The sequence below is a fragment of the Equus caballus genome, chromosome 17 (assembly GCF_041296265.1).
Source record: "Equus caballus isolate H_3958 breed thoroughbred chromosome 17, TB-T2T, whole genome shotgun sequence".
Taxonomy (NCBI): domain Eukaryota; kingdom Metazoa; phylum Chordata; class Mammalia; order Perissodactyla; family Equidae; genus Equus; species Equus caballus.
The window spans coordinates 69,290,327-69,316,122 of NC_091700.1; the positions used below are offsets into that span (position 1 = coordinate 69,290,327).

Below are 25,796 nucleotides of genomic sequence, written 5' to 3' on the forward strand. Positions count from 1 at the left end.
ATAAACTTGGGCTACAGATTTTTGGATGATGGGGCTACTGATTTTTCCCATGTGGAAATTAAAATTTTGAAACAAGTCTCACTTATAGGCAAGGGAGAATAATGTACTTCTAAGCATTATGGAGACTTCTGAATGTGTAGCATGAGTAAATAGTTTGATATGTATTACTTTGACGGTATGAGGTTTGTACCATACACACACATAGCACATTTAATAATAATTATAGCTAAGGAATTGGTGTAATGATATAATAACCTATAAATAACAATTTACATCATTTTGTGCTTTGCAGGGAACTTTCATGTGTATCAGAAAGGAAATGAGTATTTACGTACTAGGCACTTTAAATATATTTTGTTTTATTTTCACAAACCTAAAGGTAGATATAGCTTTTTGTTGTTGTTTTTTAAGATAAGAAAATGTACCTTTGGGAAACTAATCAAAAGATTTTCCTATTTAATCTTTTTTGTGCTTATCTTGTAATCTTATTTATTTATGGTTGATGGGTACTTATCTTACAGAAGCCATACTCGTAAAGGCTTAGTAGTGCTAAAGTACAGGAAATCTATACTCTGCAGTTGTTCTCTCATTAAGAATTATGGTGATGTACTTCATTTATTTAGAACGAAGTCTTTTAAAAAGTACTTTGGCAACTTTCCATCTGTGGAATCCTGTAACAGGTTGTATGTGCAAGATAGTGGAACATAATTTTGCCAGAAAAGGTGGTAATGGGGAGCTTCTGCTATTGTCTTTGGGAGACAGAATTAGGCAGGAAATTTTTGTTGCCATAGATACGTTTTGGGCCAACACTTTGAGAGACTACTGAGACATTTATATTTCAGGATATTATAAAGACAGTTATTTTTCAGGATTAAGAAAAAAGTAAATTATTTCAAAAGTAAGATAGAAAGTGTGACTACTGATGCTAAAATGGAGCTTTAGTCTGTGGCTCTTAGTCCATGGGAAGTATGGATCACATCAAGTCTTAATAGTTTTGTGACCTTGGGAAAATTTCTTAAGCTTTTGGAGTTTCAATTTCCTAATCTGTAAATCATTAGATTGTTGTGTGGGTTAAAGGAGATAATCATGTATAAAAGTCAACATAATGATTAGTATAAAGTGCTCAATAAAGGCAATTATTATTTATATATGTTATATAATAAAGCATACAGTATACTTAAACAGAACACAATTGGAAAATACTTCATTAATACCGGTGTCTTTTAAGATTTTAGTAACAGTTGTGCCAAAAAATATAAAAGTGAATTTTTCAAAGTGTAAGTAAAATGGATCTCTTGTTATAGGACTTCTCAGAACTTTAATTTGCTATTATGAATATTTAAGAGGAAAATATACAAGTTGCAAAAATTTTTTACCTTAAGTCCTGTTAAAATTTTACCAGTTTCTTATGTTTCGTGGTAGACAGTATGAGAAACTCTGACTTTTTCGTGTTTGTTTATTTTTTAGTTTTTCTTTTTTTGAGGACGATTAGCCCTGAGCTAACATCTGCGAAACCTCCTCTTTTTGCTGAGGAAGATTAGCCCTGAGCTAACATCTGCCAATCCTCCTCTTTTTGCTGAGGAAGACTGGCCCTGAGTTAACATCCATGCCCATCTTCCTCCACTTTATATGTGGAATGCCTACCACAGCATGGCTTGCCACGCAGTGCCATGTTGGCACCTGAGATCTGAACCAGCGAACCCTGGGCTGCCGAAGTGGAACGTGTGAACTTAACCGCTGCGCCACCGGGCTGGCCCACGAAACCCTGACTTTGAAAGTACCTCACTAGGCACATTATTATTGTTCCAGTATTATGATGCTAAAGACTAAAAGATTTATGTTTATAGTTGAATTTCATATGGACTTTGCTGAGCATGGGCTTGAAAGTCTGGAAGGACACCTGAGATGTCTAGTTCAGTATTCTCCTAACCTGTGTCTTTAGGAACATCTGTGAATTTGACAAGATTTTTGTTGATGTTAATACTTGATTCCTTTTTCCTCCTGTGAAGAGAATTAATTAGTAATTTAGTAACTGTGTGCATGTGTGTAAGATATTATAAGGATTAAGAAGATAATCCAGTAGTGACTCCCCGGCCCTCATCTTCCCCTCTCTACAGCGTTTTTGACCCTGTTTGCTCTCTCCATCTTGCTTTCCTTCCCCGTCGTGCCCCTCCATCACACTAGATGGTCCTTCTCCGTCTGCTTTGCTGGTTTCTCCTCTACTTCTTAACACTTACCTGTTGGGTTTTCCAGGCCTTGATCTGTAGACCTCTTCTCCATCTACACTTATTTTCTAGGTGACCTCATTTTAGTGCTAAGACTTTACATTTCATCTCTATGCTGATAACTCCCCAGGATATCTCTCCAACCTAGATTTCTACCTTGAACTGCTTAGTTGTATGTCTAATTACCAATTACTTGCTTAACATTTCTACTTTGTCTAAGTGTCTCAAACTTAACATGTCTAAAGCCCAAACCCCCTATTTCCTTTGCTGCTGCTACCCAGCATTGTTCCCTACAGAAGTAAAATTATGAGTAAGTCTGTAATTGACATCTCCTCTGGCCTCTCCCCAACACATCTGATATAACTGAATGTCATAAATCCACTGAATACACAGAACATACATAATGGATACTAAATTTTGCATTCAGGAAGTGTCTGTTTCTGGGCTGCAATCCGACAAGGAATATACATGTGTGAGTCTCAACTGAGAAATCAGATTTATGTAATAGCAAACATATTCCATAAACTAGAAAAGAGTTACAAAAAGAGTCTGTGGTTAAGTTAGAAATAAAACCCACCTTTGAGCTCCTGAAAAAGCCCTCTTCAGTTTCATTAAAGTGGAACTGTGTGCCAGTGTCTTTGAATGCATGTGTTCTTTTCCCTTTCTCTTTAAGTGAAACTTGGCTATTCTTAGTAGTGTGTGGGAGGGGTGTGAAATTTAATAACAAATTATTTTTAAAAAGAGGGTACGTACCCATTCGTCATGTTTGGAATAAGCATTACGTTGCTAGGGCAAAAGCTGTTGAATTTCCAAGAGTTTTTCCTCACATAGGTAAGTACAGAAATCGTCAAGTTTATCTATTTGTGCTCACTAATTATCTCCAGATATAGTATTGTTTTTTCAAGTGTCATGTTTATAGTTTCCACAATCAGGTAGAGCTGCGTTTTGTAGCAATGGCAGATAAAAAGCTATGAGTCACATGTGTCTAACATTCCTGGAGGATTGTCAAATGGAGTACAGTTTCATTTTTAGAGATGAGGGTGGGAGGGAAAGAAGAATTTCAATTTTTCTTTTTTCTAAAATGTGGCTTACTTTTTGAGAGAAGGAAGGAATAAGTGCGGTCTTCCAAGAATTCATCTATAGCTTTTATTCACACATCTTTCCTTCCATCTATTTGACATAGTCATTAGAGAAAAATGGTGGTATGTGCTCTATTTTAAATAATGCAATGGATGAGCTCCCATTAATAGAAAAATAAAACTTCTGTTTAAATAGAAAAATGAGCTATTATCTGATATATTCCTAAATTCCTTCTTGATTCCTGTATTTGGAATAAAAACAGGCCCTTTCCTTAGACAGTAGTGTTAGAAATTATTTTCCCACTATGTTTCTTCAAATTTCACCTAGTATCATTGGGGTTGCTCAGGATTCCTCCTTTCCTCTCGTTTGGAGGAAAACTGTCTTGTTTCATATATAAAAATGATGCCACTGCTCTGCCATGAGCAGGACGTCTGCTTTGGATTGTCTCTACTGTCTCCCACTGCCACACATACCTCCCCCTTACCCCATACATATCTGACAGATTTAAACCAGATGCTGTCTACACATTTTCTTCTTGTGACTGCTTATGAAATCATGATTCAGGATCTCATTTCTTGATTTTTTTTTTTTTTTTTGAGTTGTGAACAGGTGGCCAGACTTCATAAGCAACAACTGGAGAGCAGAGATTACTTAGTGGCTTGGAGAGGGACCAAGTATCTTGTGGGCCCAGCTCCTCTAACATCAAACCCCCCTCGCAAGAGGCAACATCCAGGTCAGCTGGTGCCACCCAGGGCAGGGCTAGAACTATCTCTGGAAGGGTTGGGTCCCTGGGAAGAATCCACGCCTTGCTCTGGGAAGTAACATCAGGAAGTGGAGGCCTGGGGACATAATCACCCAGTGAGTTGCAAGTGTTCTGAGGAATAGAGGTGGAAGCTTATTCTAGGTCAAGACAAGGGGGCTATAGGGCTTGGAGGATTAGGGAAGATGGAAGGATGTGTGTGTTCGGCAGAGAGGAGACTGGATGAAATAGGAAGCTATACTTGAGTCTCTTATAGAATTCCAGATTCTGTCGGCCAGAGAAGCTTGCATGGTGGCAGATGGGGCCAAACTTCTCATCTTTCCTATTAGGATATGGGGAAATCTTCCCCCATGGTACCTGGGGCAAAAATAGTCCCACCCTATCAAAAATCCCAGCATGAGTTGTTTTTTTGTTTTTTTTTTGAGGAAGATTAGCCCTGAGCTAACTGCTTCCAATCCTCCTCTTTTTGCCTTTTTGCTGAGGAAGACTGGACCCGAGCCAACATCCATACCCATCTTCCTCCACTTTATATGCGGTACGCTTACCACAGCATGGCTTGCCAAGCGGTGCCATGTCCACACCGGGGATTCGAATTAGTGAACCTTGGGCCCCGAAAGTGGAACGTGCGCATTTAACCACTGTGTCACTAGGTCAGCCTCCGAACATGAATTTTTAATCACAAGTGCTTCTTCGTTTAATATTTCAGTCAGAAAACTGTATTTGATCTTAACAGGGATTGGACTGGGCAGGATGGGGACTGGGATTTGGGGAGGAAAGAAGATTTGGGAGCATGGATAATTCAATTTTTAGGGGATTATGATATTAGGATAGAGCATGGGGAATTTGGGCCTTCCAGTATTGCAAATGAGAAAATTGCTACCTTGAGGAAAAGGAGGACCAAGAAATGGGAGAGAAGCATAAAAAGAGAAGTGGGATTCTGTTCCAAATTCCATGAAGCTTTATTCTTATTTGGATGAAAATTTTCTCCATCTTTCTTTGTCCTTGATTTACTGAGCTTGCTTTGTGAGTGGCAGTAGGTAACTTAAATATCAACATTTGAATGCTTGGCTGCTCTTAGCCAGGCCTGTGATTGGATGCAGGGATACAAGCATGGGTCAGGTATAGCTGCATCTCTCTGTGGTGCACCAGAAGAGAGCCTAGGAGAGGCTGTGATAGGTGCACGCATGTGGGCCCAGAGTTAGCTCTTGGATGAAAAAAGACGTTTGGCAATATTTTTAATGAAACCCTAGAACACAACTGGCTGTACCAAACTATACCAAAACTATAATCTTATCCATTAATACTTTCTTCCCAAACTATACTATCAGATATGGCAGAGATAGATTTTTGGCTGAGTAGGCACATTTTTCTCTCATTCTGAACTTTCAGAAAATTTAAAGCTGTTGGCCATGGCAGGCCCTGGCCGAGGAAAGATTAGTGAGGAGGCCTGGCTTGTACTGACATGGATGTTTAGACAATGACAGTAATACAGTCACACGTCACTTACCGATGGGATACACTCTGAGAAATGTGTTAGGCGATTTCATCGTTGTGTGGGCATTACAGAGTATGCTTACACAAACTTAGATGCTATAGCCTACTACACACCTAGGCTATATGGTAGTAATCTTAGGGGGCCACCATCGTATGTGTGGTCTGTCATTGACCAAAATGTTGTTATATGATGCATGTCTGTACCATGCCAGTTTGCTTTGCCCTTTGTTTGACCTTATTTAAGAAATAGTTTCCTACCCTTGTTCAGAGTCTTCCATGGCAGAAGGCAAGGAAAGCATAACATGAGTGTCTTGAATTGAGTTTCACGGAAATGTCTCTTCTGGAGGGGAAGACTTGATGTGTGGGGAAACTTAACTGTCCTTCATCCGCTTCCCTCCCTCCAGTACTGTGTGGTTGAGATGGATAATTGGAAGGTAGTCCTGAAATGTGATTAACTTGATTAACCTGGGTTAAGTACTCTTCAGGTCTCTCATCGAAGGCCGAGGAGACTGGTACTGTTGTTACCATTTTACAGCTGAGACGATGGAGACAGAGTTAAATAACAGGACGCATGTCTCACCACTAGTGAAAGTGGAGTCAGAATTCATGCCCAGGAGGTTTGACCCCAGAGCCTGCTCTCGTAGCCAAGCTGGATCCTCACAGAAGGACCTGGCAGGGGACCTCATGAAGAGAGCCAGACCATCTACATGAATTTTATTTCCCTCGTCCTTTGATCCAGGATCTGAAGAGAATCCCAGGCCGCCAAAGTGGAGCGCGTGAACTCAACCACTATGCCACTGGGCCGGCCCAGTGTGTTAGGCATTTTTAATAAAATATTCTTGTGTGCTTGCCGGGTAGTAGATCCTGTCTTAAGACACTTGGGATATGGCAATAAACAAAACCACAAAGATCCTTTTAGTTTCTAGTGGAGGAGAGACAGATAATAAATAAATGTATGCAGTAGATCATTATAAATATGTAAAACAAAGCTGAGATGAGAGATGCAGAGTGTCAGGCAGGCTGGTTGCAATTTTAAACATTGGGGTCCAGCATGGCTTCATTAGGAAACCTTTGTGGCTAGCTTGTTGAATAAGATGGGCTTTGCCCTTACGTACCTTACAGTATCATGACAGCTGCTTCTTGATGAACACTTACCATGAGGCTAGGGAATCTGCTAAGTACCCGTGTGCATTTCCTCCTAATCTATTAAACTAGAGGTCCTTATTGCCAGTTTCTCCAGAAGGAAACTGAAGCTTTGAGAGTTAAATAAATTGCCCAGATGAACATAGCTAGTGGGACCCAGCTCTGACCCAAAGCCCAAGTTCTTAAATGTGGTATTATACCAAATCAACTCTCAAAATATTTATTATGGAGGAATTGGCCAACTTTTGGAGATAGGTCTACCTTATTTTTGGTTCTGATGGGTTGGGCAGTACCTTGACTGGCTCATGGAGAGTCTACATGGCCATGAGCTTCCCTTCCACTCTCCCTCTTGTTCTGTTTAAAAGGCCTTGGGGTTGTGCCCTGTGGCTGTGGCAGGCAAAGGAGCCACCTGGTGACTGACTTACATGCAGTGGGGTGTGTTTGTTGTGTGTCAGAGTGGCCTCTGTTGACTCCAGCAAATCATTGACTACTTGAATTCCTGGCATTACATTTCAGTGCTAGGACACTAATTTGGCTGGCCTATGTATCACTGTGTTCAAGAGTGTGTTATAAATGTTCATATTTAGAAGGGAATGTAAAAGGTTCTAGTGCCAAGGTCACTGCTTATTGTGAGTGTTTATTACAGAAGAGGCCATATCTTATATTTCCGGTGACTGTTTTATTGTCATAAAGTAAATAGCGAATGAGTGTATTGGATTAGAACTTTTAGAGAAGGCTGTGGGAAGGAGGTCAGGGGTTCAAGAGCTCTCCTTTTCCTTCTGCCCTCAGTGTGCTTATGGTAAGTTCAATGCAAAACAAACTACTTTTAATAGGGTGGTGATTTTCAGCCTTTGTATATCCTTTGCATTGAGTATTGATGGTTCTTTGTGCTTTGGTGTATTTAATTTCTGAGGTGTGTATGTTGGTCATTAATATAAAAAGAGGCTATATATTTTATAGCTTATTTTTCATTGTTGGTTTCTAGTGATTTTTCCCCCACTTACTACTTCTAAAATTAAATGTTTTTCTTTTTAATCAAGATAAGCTACAATTTTAGCACTTGGGCTGTGAAATTTATTCTATTTACTTTTTTGAAGTATAATAAACATACAGAAAAGGATTTATTATAAGTATGCAATTCAAAGACTTTAGAGATGGAACACACTTAGGTAGCCAACTTCCAGATCAAAATAATAGGGAATTAGCAGCAGCCCCCACCTTCCAGTCACTTCCATCCTTCCCTGCAAGGGTAACCATTATTCTGACTTCTAACATCATATCTTTGTTTGGCCTTTCTTTGTGCTTGATATGAGAGAATAATACGGTCTGCACTCTATCTAGCTTTTGCTTCCCATTATTGGTGTGATTGAACCATATGGTTGCAGGCAGTTGCAGTTGTTCTCCTTGCCATATAATATTTCATTGCGTGGATATTCCATAATTTATCCATTCTACTATTAAAGACATGTGTAGCTTCCAGTTTATTCTATTATGAATGGTGCTTCTATATATGTTCTTACACATGACTTTTGGTGAACATATGTAAGCATTTCTCTTTGGTATATACCTAGGAGTGTGAATTACTGAGTCATAGAATATGCATATATTCAGTTTGAATAGATACTACCAAATGGGTTAAAAGTTAAGTGAGAGCTTGTGGGTTTTATTTTTGATACACTATTTGGAGGGGGTGGGAGGTGCATGTTGTTCTTACAGTTATTTCAGTTCATGTTTGTTTATGGAAAGGAATGGTCGTAGCTATCTCATTGATTCTTTGAAAGCCAAGGTAAATATTTGTCTCTGTGTGCTCCTTCTCTCCCCTTTTTGTTTCTTTATGTGTATATATGTGCTATATATATGTTTTACATGGCTTATATACACACATAACTTGTGTGTACATTTATTTTATCTTATAAATATTCTGCTTATGACTTTTAGACTGGAATGCCACCCTAGAGGTCTTCTAGCTCAGGTTCCTATGTCTCTCTGAATTAAAAATGATCCTGTTTTAAGTGTCACTAATGATGGAAGGCACATTAGTTTAGGGTGACCCCCCTCTTTGTTAACTAACTCATGTTTTTGCTTCTTCAGCATTCTGGTGACATCTACCTCTTTAACTTTTCCTGTAAATATCATTTTACAGGTGAGGGAAAAAACTCAGTCTTGTAATAGAGTGAAACCTCTCAGGCAGAGATTAGTGGTTATTTTTTAAACTCCACTTTTCAACATCTGCAGATTCTTGGTCTCTGAGCAGTTTGTTCTGCAGAACTTGGGTGAGAAACCTCCTTGGACAATGGAAAAGAGAATTCAGTGCAAAACTTTTCTTTCTTTTTCCTCTTTAACGTTTTTATTTCTGTTTCCCGATTTTTCTGCCATGGAAACACACTGATTTCTCCACCCCACCCCCTTTTGATTGGGTTTGAACATTGTTTAGAATGAAAATACAAAAAATGCAAATAATGCATTTTAAAAATCAGACTGTAATGAATAAAATGAGAAAAAGACAACCTTGCTTTTTATAAAACTGACCATTATATTTCATGAAATGAATATGGAAAATTCTTCTGATGGATAATATGCAGTCTAAGGTTTCTGAACTTCCATGTGGTATTAATATTCATAGGACTTTAAAATTAAGTTTTTTTTAGTGAATAATTAATAATTTAAGGTTCGTAGATATTACTTAATAGATATTTTCTTTTTTTACAGGCAAGAAGAGACTGACAGGAGAGTGAAAAATGTAAGATATATTTAATGGAACATTATTAATGGTTTTTTACTTGTTCTGCAATAAGGCAGTGGGATCTAAAAATATCTGATATACTCTGTATCTTTTTTTCCAATGGAATTTTTGCTAGAAACCAGCCAGTCACAAACTTGATGTTTAAATATGGTTAAGACATAATGTTCTGTGACTTCATGGTATAAAAGGAAGGTTAAACCTAGGCAGTGGTTCCTTTCATGTTAGTAATGTGGGAAAGGCAGGTGAACATACTTCAGAATCTTTAGGATAGTAACTCAGAAACCACCAAATCAGACTTTAAGGAAAACACTGAATGTTTAAGAACTCTGAGTAGTAGCTTGAAGTAGACTTATTTCTATAATATTTTGCATATTAGATGAACTTGCAATTAGAAGAGTTTCTAAAAATGTGACAGCTTTATTAAAAAACATAAGAGCTCAATATCTTTATTAAGGAAGCTGAGAATTATTGATTTTAAGTGTTCATTCCGTAAGTTTGGAAAAATATTGATTGCTTTAAAAGTTTAATTTATGTTTTTCTCTTATAAATTTTTTCCTTCTTCATATGAACTGATAGAGTACATGAATACCTGTTGGGAACTGGGCTTTTGGTCTGAGAATATGCTCAGAAATGAAAATCTAAGAAGAATAACATTTTCAATGACCCTTCTTCATATATTTAAAAGAAAATCTACTTTCAACCGTTGATAGAATGCTATTGTTTATCTAGAGTGCTTTCCTGCATTTGAGCTTGCAGTTAGTTGCTAAATAGACTGATCTTATTGTTTCATGGAAATTTTTTTAAGGTTTTGATAACATTGTACTGGTTGGGAAGAAAAGCACAAAGTAACCCCTACTATAATGGTCCCTATCTTAATTTGAAAGCGTTTGAGAATCTTCTGGGACAAGCTCTGACTAAGGTAAGGAAACTGCATCTGTATGAGACGACTGCTGTAACACTACTACCTTCTCCTCCTCTTTCACTTCCTCCTCCCCTGCTCTCTCTCTCCTTTCCCCCTTCCCTCTTTCCTGTTTTTCTTTCATTTCTCTTCCTTCTTCTCCTCTTCTATAACAAATATGGTGGCTCTGACTATCTTTGCTTCCCTCTAGATTGGGCTGAATAGAGAGCATTGTTACTCATTTGCTGGCTTTGTATGCCACCACCAAGGAGTAAGTGAGTCTATTTCAGAGCAGTTCCCAGGGTATAGGATATAGGTATTTATCTCAGTTTTAGGTAACTGAATGACATACTCATTTGCTTCCTTTCTTAGACACTTTATATAACGTAACTCTTTCTACATTCGTTATGAACTCAACCTGTAGTAGAGAGGTGCTTCAGGACTATTAAAATGTGTGGAAGTTACTCAGTTTGGTTACCTGAATGTCTTCTTGCTGTGGGTGATTGTATCGCTAATGCCTACACTCCAACGTCCCCACAGTTCTGCCATATTGCTTCTGTTTCCTAAAGAGTAGTAAATGCTGTTATGTGAAACATGGTAAGGCTTTTTAAGTTAGAATCTTTTGTTTTAAACACATTTCTAGTCCTTCTTATCCTGGAACCAGGGTTGCAGCTTTTTAATACTTATCTTTTGAGGAGAGTCAAGTGCTGTGGCTGACCGTAGTTCTGCCAAATCTTCATTTATGAGATCCACATGGGAAAATTAACTTCTCTAGGGAGATGTTTATCTAGGGGAATTTGCAGTGCTCAGAAGAAAATATGTAGTCAAAATACTATCACCATTTAATTCATGGTATTTGCTTCATGGGTTTTTATGACTAAATGATACTGTACCGATAAGGTATTTAGCATTAGTCTCTGGCACATTGTAAGGATGTAATAAATGTTAGGTACCGTGATAAGGAATTTTAGGCTGGGATGAAAATGATGACCTTGTCTTACATCTACCCTCATCTTTAAATAGTTTCGCTACAGCTCACCCATATATGTTGTAGAAAGATGAGATTATAGAGCCTAAAAGGTTCAGGTATTCCTTTTTTAATTTAATTTTTTTGAATTGTAAAGAGTTGGTAACACTCTACTCAAATTCCTTAAAATCAGTTAATGCAGGTTGTAGTAGAGAGATTATCATGCACAAGCATTGTACTAGGTGTTGGGAAAACACTCACACAAGGCCAATGACCCATTCTCACAGAGCACAATTGTCTGATGGAGAGAGATAAGCAGATAGGTCACTGCAATGGAGGAGGGTAAGGCGCTGAGGGACGAATGTGCCCGGCCTTTGGGTACAGGCAGAGCCCTTGCCTTCCACTTATTTCAGCTAAGAAAACATCCAGTTAAAAACAATGTGGGACTTTGGCTCCTGTATTAGTGCTCTCTTTACAGCCTTTGGTCCTTTTTATGGCAGTCTGACTCAGGTTGAACAACCTTAGTACAGTGTTGGTGCTGCAAATGTTTAATTAAAGGCTGTTTTCTGCCACCAGTGTCAAAATCAGAGTAGGTTCAAAAGAATTATTGATAAAACTGTAGTTGTGGTTCCATTCCATTATTATGATGAGATAATAATGTAAGAGATATCTGAATATGTGATCTGTTTTGCATCCATTCTGTTAAAATCATTGTGTTCATCAAACTTTTCCCATTTAACTAGATAAAGTTTAATGGCTAATCTAAAATATGAAAAAAAAAAAATACGTGGGGTAAGCTTTTGCATCTGAGTCATCCTGTAAGTTGGAGGTGACTCATTTCAGGTGAATTATCAGAGTGAAATCATCTACATAGGAAAAAGGGCACCAGGGCTGGACGTGGCTTATTTTATGACTGAAGTGGCTCGTCATCAGTAACTTTAACATTTATGAGGTCAAAAATCGTCTCTCAGCGTGTTGAACTCTAAGGCTTCAAAAGATATGTGTCTAAGAAAACTGATGGATCTAAAGATTTACTTAAAATTTAAAAAATCAAAAATTTAGATTTTTAAGTTAAAAAAACGTGAAAATTCAAAAATTTTGAGAATATAGTTTGGTTGTACCAGCACTAGGCTCAGCTTCCCCATCTGTTTGGAAATAGGGTCCAAGGTAGGCGTTTGCATTTTCATGACAGGATGTCAACTCTAATGCCAGAGTTTCATCTAAAGCATATGAAATCTCACATAAATCCATAGACCTTATTGGTGCTTCACATGCTTCTCAAACAATCTAACCATGAATTGACAGATCCAGTCTTAGCCAAACGTATGCCCCAGACAGCTGCTAATTATTCATTGTAAACCTTCTTCGACTTTTTCATATGTTGAAAATATTCATAATTAAAAAGTAGGAAGAAAAGCACAATAGTACAATAATTGTGCCATCTGATTCAATTATCGAATTTCTCATATTGGCTTTATCGATCTACATATCTATTTATCCATCTCTGTTTTTACCTAATCATTTCAAGGTATATTGCAGATATCTCAGCCCTAAATACCCAGCATGCATCTCTTAAGAGTAAGAATATTCTTCCACGTAACCACGATGTCTATTATACTTAATTCATAAATATTTTTCACTATCTCATATCCAGTCCCTATTCAAGATTTCCCAATTGTCTCCCAGCTATCTTTCATAGCTTGTTTTATCTGAATCATGACTTAATCAAAGTTCACATATTACATTTGGTTGTTAGGAATTCCTGGGTTCTTTAAACTGTTTCTGTATTAGTAAATTCATCTGAAAGTACATTCCTGATTTCTACACTGACAAAATTACTTTCACCATGTTAAATAAGAGTTTAGGGGCCAGCCTGGTGCTTCAGCGGTTAAGTGCGCATGTTCCACTTCGGCGGCGGCCAGGGGTTCGTCAGTTAGGATCCCGGGTGTGGACATGGCACCCCTTGGCAAGCCATGCTGTGGTAGGCATCCCACATATAAAGTAGAGGAAGATGGGCATGGATGTTAGCTCAGGGCCAATCTTCCTCAGCAAAAAGAGGAGGATTGGCAGCAGATGTTAGCTCAGGGCTAATCTTCCTCAAAAGAAAAAGAAAAGAAAAGAAAAAACGCCCATAAAACTGTAAAAAAAAAAAAAAGAAGACTTTAGATACTCATTGATTTCTGTGTATGGGATATGCTAAGGGCTTTATAAATTTTACTTAAATCCTAATTTTAGCAAGTCCAGTTGTAGTTTGCGCTTAACTTTCATAGAAGAATGTTAATTAAAAATGCTTATTTTGAGTAAGTTCTATATAATTTATAAATCTATCGTTAATAACATTTGCCATATTTCTGTGTATCTCGTACATGAGCCAAACAACTATTTTATTTAGACTCGGGGAAAGTATGTCAGCAAACAAGTCTGCTTTCCTTGGTTCAGATTTAGGTTTCGTAATCAGTGAAAATAAATGAGTTCTGTGAAGTGTGTGCCTACTGTCCTTGTCCCTCTGTCTCTTTCTTTTTAAACTTTTTGTAAAGAACTTTAACTGTTATGATTTTTCATTTAACATAAACCACCCCAAATATTTCCCAGAGGTAGGCTAATGTAATCTTATTAACTTATCTCCTTTTGGATATCAAAATTAAAATTGACTTTTCTCTTTACTCCTTTCGTGTTTATTACCAGATGGCAGTAAGTATTCATTGATTTTAGCATTTGAATGTTATTCTAATTATTACCTTTTCTTTTATTAAAATGTTCCCCCTTCCTTATTTTTAAATAAACAATGCTACTTTATTAAATATTGAATTCCTCCTTATTGTGACACAAGTGCCAAGTATTAGTTGTGGGAAAACATTTACAGAGTTATGTACTGATTTTTATCAGATTTTTTTATGTTTAACAAAGAAATCTCATTGCCTGACTTAGCAAATGAAGCACGACTTGAGCTGTGCAAACAAACAAGTAATGACTGATTACATTTTTGGAAGTTTATGCCAACTTACTATTCTGTAAAAAATTGTTCTTTAGGCCCTTGAAGACTCCAGCTGTCTGAAAAGGAGTGGCAGGGACAGTGGCTACAGTGATATCTGGTGTTCTGAACGGGGAGAATTTCCTGCTGCTTCAGGCAATTATAAGAGAGAAGATTCTTTCGAAAGCTTAGACTCTTTGGGGTCCAGGTCATTCACAAGCTGCTCCTCTGATATCACGCTGAGAGGGGGCCGTGAAGGTGAGTTGTATTCTTGACTGTCATTTTATTTTTATTTGTTCACATATTAAGAGAAAATTGGGAACAGGAGAGAATAGAAAAATGGAGCAAAAGCTCTTGGGCAAAAATTTCACCAGGAAGTGGATTTTCATAGAGACTGGGGTTTCCTTCCTTCCTTCTTCATTATTTCACCACTAGAGGGGTATTGGTTTCACTTCTTTTTTCTTCCATTTTTAGAGAAGACTGGGGAGGAAATAGTTAACTGTGACCTGTTTTATCAATGATAATCTATGCTGATTATTTTCTTTCCAGATTCAAGTTTAATAATCTGTGTATATGAGATGAGGCCTATTAACTGATATATCTAAACATAAAAAAGAAAGTAAATAAAATTCTGTAAAAGTCTTTTGTAGTTCCTGAATAATGGTCTTTCTTCCCTTCTTTTTTCCCCCAAAGATAAATTTCTCTTACCGAAAAACAGGAAAAATATTTTTATAAGTATCTGTGTCCAAGAGAAGAAATGATTGTCTTATCATGATAGAATATTATGCTAAACGTTGACAGATTAAGTAACAATATTAGTGTGGTGTTGAAAACATCTTTTACTTCTGTCAGAGTCAGAGCTGACCCAGGACAGAGTGTGAAAAGCACATGTTAATGAAAATCATTCTTTTGTGAGAAGGAACTTTCTTTCAAAATTGCATATTATGGTCAAATCAGTTATTTAAATGCAAGTCTTCTTCCTGTGGCTATTGGGTGGTGTGAGAAATTTCTGACTCTACTCCTCTAGTAATTCAAATTTGACTAGATTGAAACCACGAGTAAAGTTTCTTGAAATGTTTCTGTGCTTCCACCCCCAACATGAAAAAGTTGAGTGTTATGGTTGTGAGTTTGTGTTAGATGTTAGGGATTTTACTTTGCTTATTTTTGATTATTACTTTTCTATTTTAAAATGTTTTTCCAAATGTTTTTAATATAAGAAATTTCAAACATCAGCAAAGTTCGAAGAATTTTATAGTGAAGACCCATGTACCGGCCACCTAGTTCTACCATAACATTTTACTGAGCTCGCTTTAGCACATATTTACCTCTCTCTCTATGCGTTAATTATCTATCTTATTTTTGAGGCACTTCAGAGTATCTTACACTTGTCCTAAATATTTCACCATGCAATCATTAACTAGAATTTAATCTTTATTTGTTGTTCTTCTGATATAAATTCACATACAAGTAAGGCACAAGGAGTTTGTTTTTCAAAAATAAAATAAAATTAAATATTGTAACAAAACCCCAAGTTCTTTAGCTTTTAGAGGAGTAGTGGCATTGAAAAATTTAAAAAGTGAACGGCTATTAGAGAGTTAACCTTTATAATTACTGTTGCATTTGTTGGCTGTTTGCTATCTGGGTGTGACATTTTCATAGCCCAGACGACCATTAAAGTAGTTTTGAGGAAATGAATCTGAGTTTATAATTTATCTGAGTGATTAAACTTGTAAAAGCAGAGGCCAAAATTCCCAACCCACTGTGTTACTTTGTCCTGATTGAATAACCTAAAACATGCGATGTTTGAGTTTATATCTGGCCAATAAAGACTAAAAGGGATAAAACTTGAAGGCATGTGAGAATACACACTTCAGTCAGTTCAAAAGCAGTGGCACAGTGGGGTGGGATCAAAGTCCTATCCTCAGATGCTTGTTGGACTGGGTGCCTGGTACATGTGACGAAAAGCAGAGGGTCATTGTCACACGGCTTCCTGATCTTGGGAAAGGAGTTGTGGACCTTGCTTGGAGAGTGTGGAAGTGAAGACTTATGGTAATTACAAATAAGGAAGAAGAAAATGAAAAGCCTGGGACCACCAGGATAAAGCATCTTTGTGATCACTGTATTGAAATTCTGCTACCTACCAGGTTGTTAGTTCCCAATTCGTGATCACAGCTTAGGAGTATGTTTCCAGGTTAATAGTATTGTAAAGTCAAATTCCTTAGTTTTGTAGGAAACCTCTTACCTTATCAAGAATATTTGCCTACTCTGCAGAGTACTGTACTGGACTCAAAAAAGATTTTAACTTTAAAATTACATGCCAGAGGGATCTCTTTGTGTATTTAAAATTTTACATGTGCAAATTTTGGCAAGAATCATTGAGACATTTCTTATCCCCCCAAAATGTATTTTTTATTTAGGAGGCATTAAGAATGAAGCACCAGGTTGACTGTGAATCCTCCTGGTCATAGCTGCTTGTACTTTTTTCCTTTTTGCCTTGACTCGCCTTTACCCTGTTCCAGTCTCACGGTTTCAGAGCTGTGTGTTAAACCGCTTCCTGTAGACTACTCTGAATGTTATTTACTGTAGATTCCTGCCAGGCAGGAGGGAGGGGACATGACCGCCCTGAGCTCAGGTTAACCCTGCAGGTGTTCTCTGTGAGAGCTTGTGGCTAAGGCACTCAGTACTGTGCACAGTCAGCCTCTGAGAGAGCCCTGGTGGGAGGCAAGCAACATTTGCAAACTTTCTTTACAAATACACAGAGGCAGGAGGAAAATAAGAGCAGGAAAGGGAGACAAGTCAGCTTGGATCTGGACCAAGCTGTTTTTTACCTTCTTTTCTTCCTGTATCTTTAAATGAGCAGACTTACTTTTTTAAGAGAACAGATTAGTATTTGTGTCTATCTGACCTTGAGGTGTATAAAGTGTGTACTTTCAAATTTGTGTCTAAATGGTTTTGGATCAAAATCCAAGGTCCCCTGTATTTCCATAGCCACCTTCAGAAAAAGCCTTGAGTTTTATGTTCATGGTTAGGCGTGAGACTTGATATTTTGGGACTTGAGAAGTCATTTGCTGCAGGGGAAGAGGAGGCTAAAGGAATAACTGGGCATATGTGTATGGTGATGGATGGTAATTAGTCTTTGGGTGGTGAACATGACGTAATCTACACAGAAATCGAAATATAATGATCTACACAGGAAAAAAAGTCATTTGGTCCAATCTTGTATCCAACCTATGATTCTTGCTTATAGGGGTCTCACAAGAATCTATCAAACCCTTTGTGATCTTGTGCTTTTCACTTTTCTTTCTATGTCCTCCCTTATCTCTTGCCTCAGAGAAATTTTAGATGAGCACATGCCTTATTTTAAATTACTGTTTCCTTCAGATTACTTAAAAAAATTTTTTTTTTTTTGGTGAGGGAGATTGGCTCTGAGTTACCATCTCTTGCCAATCTTCCTCCTTTTGCTTGAGAAAGATTGTCCCTGAGCTAACATCTGTGCCAATCTTCCTCTATTTTGTATGTGGGATGCTGCCACAGCACAGCTTGATGAGGGGTATAGGTCTGCTCCCAGGATCCAAACCCACAAACCTCGGGCCACTGAAGTGGAGCCCGTGGACTTAACCACTAGGCCACTGGACCGGCCCTTCCTTTGAGTTACTTCTAAATCTCATTTTAGGTGCCTTTGGCTCAATTGCTAGATTTTATTCACATGTATTCCATCAACAGATTTTGTGCAAAATCATGAGGACGTGGAAGATTGAGAAGAAAAGGGGTTCAGCTGTAAATTGGGACTTTTTCTGCTTAGAACGTGCACAGTAGAGGAATGTACCGCATGCGCCTCCAGTATGCAAAGCCAGTTCCTCCTAATGGATCTTATCACAACTTCATGACAGATTTCTAAAAATATTCTCCGCAGTTAGCAGTAGAGCCCTGGGTTTCCAAGGGAAAGACAGAGCAGGCAGGCCGTGTGGGTTTCAGTTAGATGAATAATCTGGAGAGTAAAGCAAATTCTTGTGTCTTTTTTATAGGTTGTGAAAGTGACACAGATTCTGAATTTATATTCAAAATGCAGAATTACAATAAAGATGATATGTCCTATCGAAGGATTTCATCTATTGAACCAAAGTCTGCTTTACCGTTCAATCGTTTTTTACCCAACAAAAGTAGACAGCCATCCTATGTGCCGGCACCCTTGAGGAAGAAGAAGCTGGACAAAAATGAGGATAACAGAAGGAGTTGGGCGAGCCCAGCCTATCCAGAAGGAGATGGAACATTTCCAAGGTACTGGGATGTTATCTGATGATTGAGTTTTAAAATTCAGTATGCTGTGTGATTTTGGTGGGATATTTAAATGTGAAAGCAATAGTTCCTAAACTGTATTTCATAGATAATATATTCAATTTCACTAATGAAAATACTTTTTCTTACCTATATTTTTAGTCATGCATATCTTGAAGATATTTCTTCCATTTTAGAACGTCAGCGTATAATTTGCCGGTTCTTGTTTTTAGATGTATGCTTTTGGCTTATTGGTATCTTTCAGCTTACTGGGTGACTTACGTTGTTCATTGTGAGCCCTGCTGTGTTATTTTTTCCCTTTTTTTTCCTTCTTGATTGATCGCAGTGGACACAAAAAGAATCCTTTAATTGCCCATCAAATTAGCAGAGCAGAGTGTGATTTTTCAAAGCCAGCTTCCTGTCAGGTGTGTGGTTCTGAAAGTGGCTGGGACTCCAAGGATGAATGAATGTTGCCCGATGTAATTTTGGATGACTTAGCCAACTGTAGATTCCAAGTGAAAAGGAGGACTGAGAATTTCCTCTCGAAAACCATCTCTCTTAACTCTTGTTCACAAATATTTTCTCCTGCTGACCGTTTAGTCACTGGGATGTACGAACTGACGAGGTCAGAAAAATTTTTCCTGGATTGGAATGTCTATTATGCTGTTGATTTTGATATGTAAAGTAACACCCCAAATTGTCTACGATTTATCTCTTTCTTTTAACACATCTTATGGCCCTTGTATGTCAAGCTATTCTCTAATTAAAATGAAATGCTGTTATAATGCGTTAACTTTGTTCTAGGAGCTGTAATGATGAGAATGGGAACTAATTTGCTTCCTTCACAGTGGTGTAAACTTTGTGAGCCAGAAAGCATGCCTTTTGTGTTCTGTGTCACAAATTGCTCATACAGTAACTTAACTGGTTGGATATTTTGAACAGTAATGAGAGGAGAACATGGGGCACAAATGTGGAGAACTGGCCAACAGCACAAGAAACTTCAAACTTCTCTTGTTATTTGGAAGAGGAAGAAGAAAAGGCAAGCATACCCAACACTGTAAAGGATGATCTTTATGTGCGAAAGCTAAGTCCGATCATGCCACACCCAGGGAATGCTTTTGATCAGTTTCTTCCCAAATGTTGGATCCCTGAAGATGTGAACTGGAAAAGAATAAAGAGGGAAACGTATAGACCATGGTATAAAGAATTTCAGGGATTCAGGTTTGTCTTTGTGCATGTTTCTGTTATTCTGGCGTTCATTCTGTACCCTGGCTGGGTGCATTCTATGTGCATTTTTTATTAGAAAGAAGGGTTAATTTTCCCTCCAACATCAGTAGAACCTCTGTAACTGGAAAAAATTTCTGTTTAGAATTAAACCTTAGGATCTGCATCTTAAAAAGCCGTCTTCTATCTGTAGTCATAGCTTGACATTATTTTTAGTAGTTATATTTTTCTCCAATCTTTCTTCTTCTCTTCCTTCTCCCTTTCTCTGTGTCACTCCACAGTAGAAAGAATTCAGACTCTGAGGATGAGGATTCAGGCTCTGATGGAAGCTCTGCCATTTTTAGTAGAATACAAAAAGCAAAGCATAGGCTAGACAGCAACTGCCAAAAACGTTCACTCCTGCTGGAACTGGCTACCAAACGAGCCGTAGCCTCCCGGGACGCCCAGGCAGCCGGGAGAACCAGTGGTGCTTCGGATGAGCCCAGGTGTACCTGTCTGCACGAGCTACCTGCTTCAAGTCTGGCCTGCGACCCATGTGCCAGCTTCTGCTGCTACATTAATCTCTGCCCATGATGCACTGAATCATGAAACCTTATTCACTTAATATTTAGTATAAAAGCATAAGATATAACATATTGCTTTCTGTGTGAGCATTTAAGATTGGAAGTCTGTAGCATTAAATCTTCTTTAGCACAATGTGTAAGACATGGCATAGTGAGTTCTTTTGGAAAACCATTTCTAAAATGCTCTTTAGTAAGTTGACTTAATTTTACGGTTGTGCTATGTGTAGAGATGTGAAGAAAGGAAATAACTTTAGAGTGTGATGGCCAAGTCTGGTGGGAAAATGTCAAGAAAAGATTCATCACGGTCTTTCACAAAGCTTCAGAGCATTTTATTTTTTAAATTTCTGTTGACTACCTGTACCTATTGCAAGGTGCTTGATGACCAGTTCTTGAAACTTTCCAACATCATTGCTGCTTCTCTGGGATGGGAATTAGGTCATTGTGTTTAATGGAACGAGGAAGGGGTGAAAGCAAGAAGGTTATGTGTGTGTGTCTCAGGGAGGAGTACTCAGTCTGTGTTCTAGCCCCATCATTTGGCCTCGATGGTGCCCACCCTTCCCGAGGAGTACACTCTGCTCTTGTTTCTTTAAATGGTATCCAGGAAGGTCACGAGTGATGGCATTAAATCCTGGTCTGTCTGCCACGTGAGAGTCCCTCTTATGGCCCCCTAAGATAGTTCACCCATAGTAACTGGCTAGTTGGTCTGCTACCTAATTACCTTTTCTCTCCAAACTTAATAAGATTTCCCTTCCTTTTTCTTTTCTATGCTTCAGTCAGTTTTTATTACTTCAGGCCCTCCAAACATACTCTGATGACATCTTGTCTTCTGAAGCAAATATCAAAATTGATCCCACTGCTGGCCCAAGGCTCATAACACGCAGAAAGAATCTCTCCTATGTACCAGGGTATAGAAGAGATGACCTCGGGATGTCAGCCCTGGATCCTGACTTAGAGAATGATGATTTCTTTGTCAGAAGGACTGGGGCTTTCCATGCAAATCCATGTGTTCTCCGGGCTTTTGAAGACTTTAGGTTTTCTGAGCAAGATGATCCTGTAGAACGAGATATAATTCTGCAGTGTAGAGAAGGTGAACTTGTACTTCCAGATCTAGAAAAAGATGATATGATTGTTCGCCGAATTCCAGCACAGAAGAAAGAGGTGCCTCTGTCAGGGGCCCCAGATAGATACCAACCAGTGCCGTTCCCTGAACCCTGGACTCTTCCTCCAGAAATCCAAGCAAAATTTCTCTGTGTGCTTGAAAGGACATGCCCATCTAAAGAGAAAAGTAATAGCTGTAGAGTATTAGTTCCTTCATATCGTCAGAAGAAAGATGACATGCTGGCTCGTAAGATCCAATCTTGGAAGCTGGGAACTACTGTTTCTCCCATCAGTTTCACCCCTGGTCCTTGCAGTGAGGCTGACTTACAGAAGTGGGAGGCCATCCGGGAGGCCAGCAGGCTTAGGCACAAGAAACGGCTGATGGTTGAGAGGTCAGAGTGTGTTTCTGCAAGGATTTTGCTTGTAATGGATGGTCTTGCGTAACTTGTGAGAAAATGACATCATTGCCCAACTCTGCATGTCATGTGCCATTTTGAAGCATCTTATAAAAATTGATTTTGCTTTGAGAAACCTTTAGTCATTTTGTGGAAAAAGTGCAATTCCATATTTGCACATCTCTAAATCATCTATTTGAGGCCTGCTTAAGAAGGTTATACACAAACCCTGCCTTTGGCCTTAAAGAAGACTGGTATAATTCTGCAACATGTTTCGTGAAAATGTTTTCCAATTATATTTACAGACTTTTATTCCTCCTGTCCAGGCATTGCTGAAGAAGTCTGGTTGTAGTTTGGTTTTATATGTTGCTCATATTTTGGAGTATATTATTTTTTGTAAAGGTTTTCTTTAAAATATGGCATTGCAAATTTCATTTAATTCGGTCTTGATTTTTTTTTGACCTGGGTTTCTTTGACTATCAACGTGTGACTCGTTAAATTTATAGCGTAAAGTTCAGTGCAAACTTTATTAAAATGCATGAATGTTATCTACTGTCTGCTAAATTTTACATGTATGTAATTATGGCCATTTTGATAATAGTGTCTGCATTTATGTTGTGCGACTTGGCCGTTTTGATGAATGTTCAGTTTGTTGAACTTGGGGATGGACAAATATGACTTACGTTGCATAAAATTAGTAGATCTAAATCTAACTTCATTAGTTCCTGACAACAGGAAGCTTTTTGCTATGGATTTGTTGGTTCAAAGTAAATGAGGAACCCCTTTATCTTGCTTAATCTGAATTCCTTGAGCTATGAGATCAATGAGAATTTGAGATATGATCAAGAATGTGACTGAAACAGCAACCTTTTGAGATTTGTTCATCCCTGGTTAGACTCTTAGGTTAAAGATGTTGATCATTTAGAAACTAACACACTGGAAAAAATGACTTTTAATTTTTGGTTTTCTGATTTCTTAGACTCTTTCAAAAGATTTATGGTGAGAATGGGTAAGTTTTGTGGTTTACAGTAAAAACAACTCTGCATATTGCTTGCCCTTTGTGTAATGTGTCATTGCACTTCTCTCCTGGCATGTCACTAAATGGGGATGCTATGCACTGTGCATGAGATTTAAAAAATAGGAAATTTTTCTTATTTTTATCATCTAATGGCGATATTTGTGTGTCTGAGTGCCCATTGCATGAAGTGCTATATGACAGCAATAGTTTTTATTTTATTAGAAGTTTAAAATTCAGTCCCTTTTGTTTTTTTTTAAGGAGTTGATTAAAAGTAATAAAAGCCCTTGTCTAAGATTAGTTATATTTATTTTGGTGTTTGATTGCTACATAGACCAAAATTCTGGATGTTAAAGCCCAAATAACTATATTTTAGAAAATCTATGATATAAAAAGAATATTCGCATTTACTTTAAGGCTGGAATGCTTGCAGTTGCCATTATCTATAAACTCTTACCTCATGGGAAACTTTGTTAATTGGGATGGTGAGGAGTATTATCCTTCCCTTAGTAGGACTTAGAAACATTTTCAGGATTGCTGATTAGGGTAAAAAGTTATAACATGGCTGTTATAGAGCCAAAATCTGCCTTCCAGTACGGCAGAAATTAAAATCTTGGTAGTTTCCAATATCGTTGCAAGGACTATATTTATAACTAATTCTTGATCTTTGCCTGCTCTTTAACTCTGGTCACCTGGTAGACTTAAAATACATAAATAACTTTCTGGAAGTATTTCCTGTTTCTTGAATAACTGAGTTAAAAGTAAATACTTTTACTTTTTACTACACACTAAGTATGTAGAATCATTCATTCTTAGTGCAGGATAACCAGGTGGCTACATCTTAATGTTTTCCACCAGACTTTTATAACTTTGTAGAGATATTAGTTTTTGAGACAGAAGAAGAGAATTTAAGTATGCCAAATATTTTAATTTGTCTAAGCCTTAGTAGCTAAATATCTTCCCCAACTGGGATTTATTTTATCTCTAAGATTTTCTCATTTTGATAGCTTTTGGTAATTTTGATAGTAGTTTTAGTAACTTCTAAGATCTCTACACTATTTAAATCAATATGTCAAAGGTCTAATTGAGCCATGGGCAACTAATTGCAAATGCTACTCAGCCACTGATTTTTAAAAGTCAGGCTCTGAGCATGTTTTCGATGTGCCATGTAAAGGCACATTATCCGCTATCCAGCTCCTCATGTGCTTAAAGCATTCTCATCTGTGAGGGTGAACAAGGCTGTTTTTAACGAGACGCTTCAGCATCTGCTAATCTCAATTCATCATGGGAAAGCTGTTTTAACTTAATGAAGAATCTCTTTGCAGCTTCAAGCATTTTAAATAACTTCAAATGAAAAAGAATTTTCATTTGTTAACTAAGTATGACTTTATAATGTAAGCAGGTTGTTTTTCTTAAAGGGATGTTGGTACCCTGAGTACAAGTACTTGATGGAAATGCAAACACCTAGAACTATTTCAATGACTGTATGTTCCTCTTTAGGGAGACATTGTTCCTCCTTAGGGATATATTGTGTGACTGGGTTAAGAAAAGAGAGAAATCTAAATGCCAAAGCTCAGAAAGCTAAGGATTTTTCTGGGCTCTAGCGAACAGCAGCAAATGCCTCCTGTAGACTATTTCAAGATTGTTGTTAGTGTAGTACAGTACTTGTTGTAAAGGCTGTTCCCCTTGCAGTTTAGTGCCAAGGTAACAACAAAAGCAAAGCAAGACTGTCTGTAAATTGAGACTGATGAATAATGCATGACTTGTCAAATAATGGAAAGTAGTATGAATATGTCTTCAGAAAACTCAAGTGCATTTTAGACCATTTGCAATCAAAACCTATTAAACAGGATGTTTTTTCTATTCTATCAGTTACCAATATTTTTCTTAAATTCATCTGCAATGAAAACAAAAAATTTGAATTGGATTGAGTATAGGCTTTTAATCTATAACTTGTTTCATTTTTATAAACTTGTTCATAAATGTTTATAAACAAGTGATATTTCTCTGGACATAATGTATGTTGTCGAGCTTGGCATACTTACTTGGAAAATCATTATGGCCCAACATCCTGTGATTGAAAAATAACTGCCTATAACATGAATGCTTTCTTTTTGGCAAGGACTAGGTTAAAGAAAAATGTGCATTACCTTTTGAAGTTTTAGATTAATTTCTGGCTTGCTTTTTATTTTGCATTTAACACCTGTCACTTTGTTTATTTTTAGCAAAACGCTTTGTATGTGGCAGTCATTTCTCACATGTGCTTTTGTGTTGCAAGGATTGGTGTCTGTATGGTTCCATGACATATGAAAATTTGGTTATGATACCCCTTGGCAGAAGCTGTTATTACAGATTTGTTGTAAGGGTATATAGCTATAATTTTATAATATGATTAAGCCATTGAATCTACTGCTAGTGTCAACAGGAAATGAACATTGCTTCAAGGTGAAGTTGCAATCAAAGACAACTAAGACACATATATTTCACTTATAGGTTTTGGCCAAAAGATTCTGTGGAATTATAAGTACACATAAGACAGCAAAAAGGAAGGGAAAATAAAGCCAATGTGAGTTACTTTCTGGGGATTTTGCCCCCAGGGGACATTCAGCAATGTTTGCAGACATTTTTAATTGTCACACTGGTAGGTTTGCTACTGGCATCTAGTGCTTTTATAGCCAGAGATGCTGCTAAATGTTTTACAAAACACAGGATCGCCCCCTATAACAAATAATTTTCTGTCCCAAAAGGGTCAATAGTGCTGCTGTACAGACACCCTGATTTAGACTATAAACCTATAAATGCAAATCTCTATTATGTTGTCTATCATTCTAGTTTATTGTAATTCTTGAGCCTCTTACCCAGGTTTTAGTATTGATTACTCTTCAAAATTCCCACAGCACCTAATGAAAATATATTTAGAGGTGTATAAGTAAGTATATTCATAT

The 25,796-nt window shown here is 37.6% G+C and overlaps 1 protein-coding gene across 50 annotated transcripts in view; it reads left to right on the forward strand.

Moving 5' to 3' along the window:
- LMO7 (LIM domain 7) overlaps nucleotides 1–25,796 on the forward strand; it is a 188,674-nt gene that overhangs the window by 119,280 nt on the left and 43,598 nt on the right. For 14 of the 50 annotated variants that reach the window (XM_070239906.1, XM_070239909.1, XM_070239916.1 and 11 more), the window contains 7 exons: nucleotides 9,412–9,442; nucleotides 10,251–10,364; nucleotides 14,341–14,539; nucleotides 18,307–18,559; nucleotides 19,499–19,777; nucleotides 21,117–21,833; nucleotides 22,816–22,845. In XM_070239906.1, the coding sequence (XP_070096007.1) occupies nucleotides 18,345–18,559; nucleotides 19,499–19,777; nucleotides 21,117–21,833; nucleotides 22,816–22,845 (1,241 nt within the window). In that variant the 5' untranslated portion in view covers nucleotides 9,412–9,442; nucleotides 10,251–10,364; nucleotides 14,341–14,539; nucleotides 18,307–18,344. Of the gene's footprint in view, nucleotides 1–2,944; nucleotides 3,057–3,904; nucleotides 4,039–7,315; nucleotides 7,502–9,411; nucleotides 9,443–10,250; nucleotides 10,365–14,340; nucleotides 14,540–18,306; nucleotides 18,560–19,498; nucleotides 19,778–20,061; nucleotides 20,266–21,116; nucleotides 21,834–22,815; nucleotides 22,846–25,796 lie in introns of those variants that run through there. The other 36 variants (XM_070239890.1, XM_070239891.1, XM_070239896.1 and 33 more) reach the window with 11 other exon arrangements.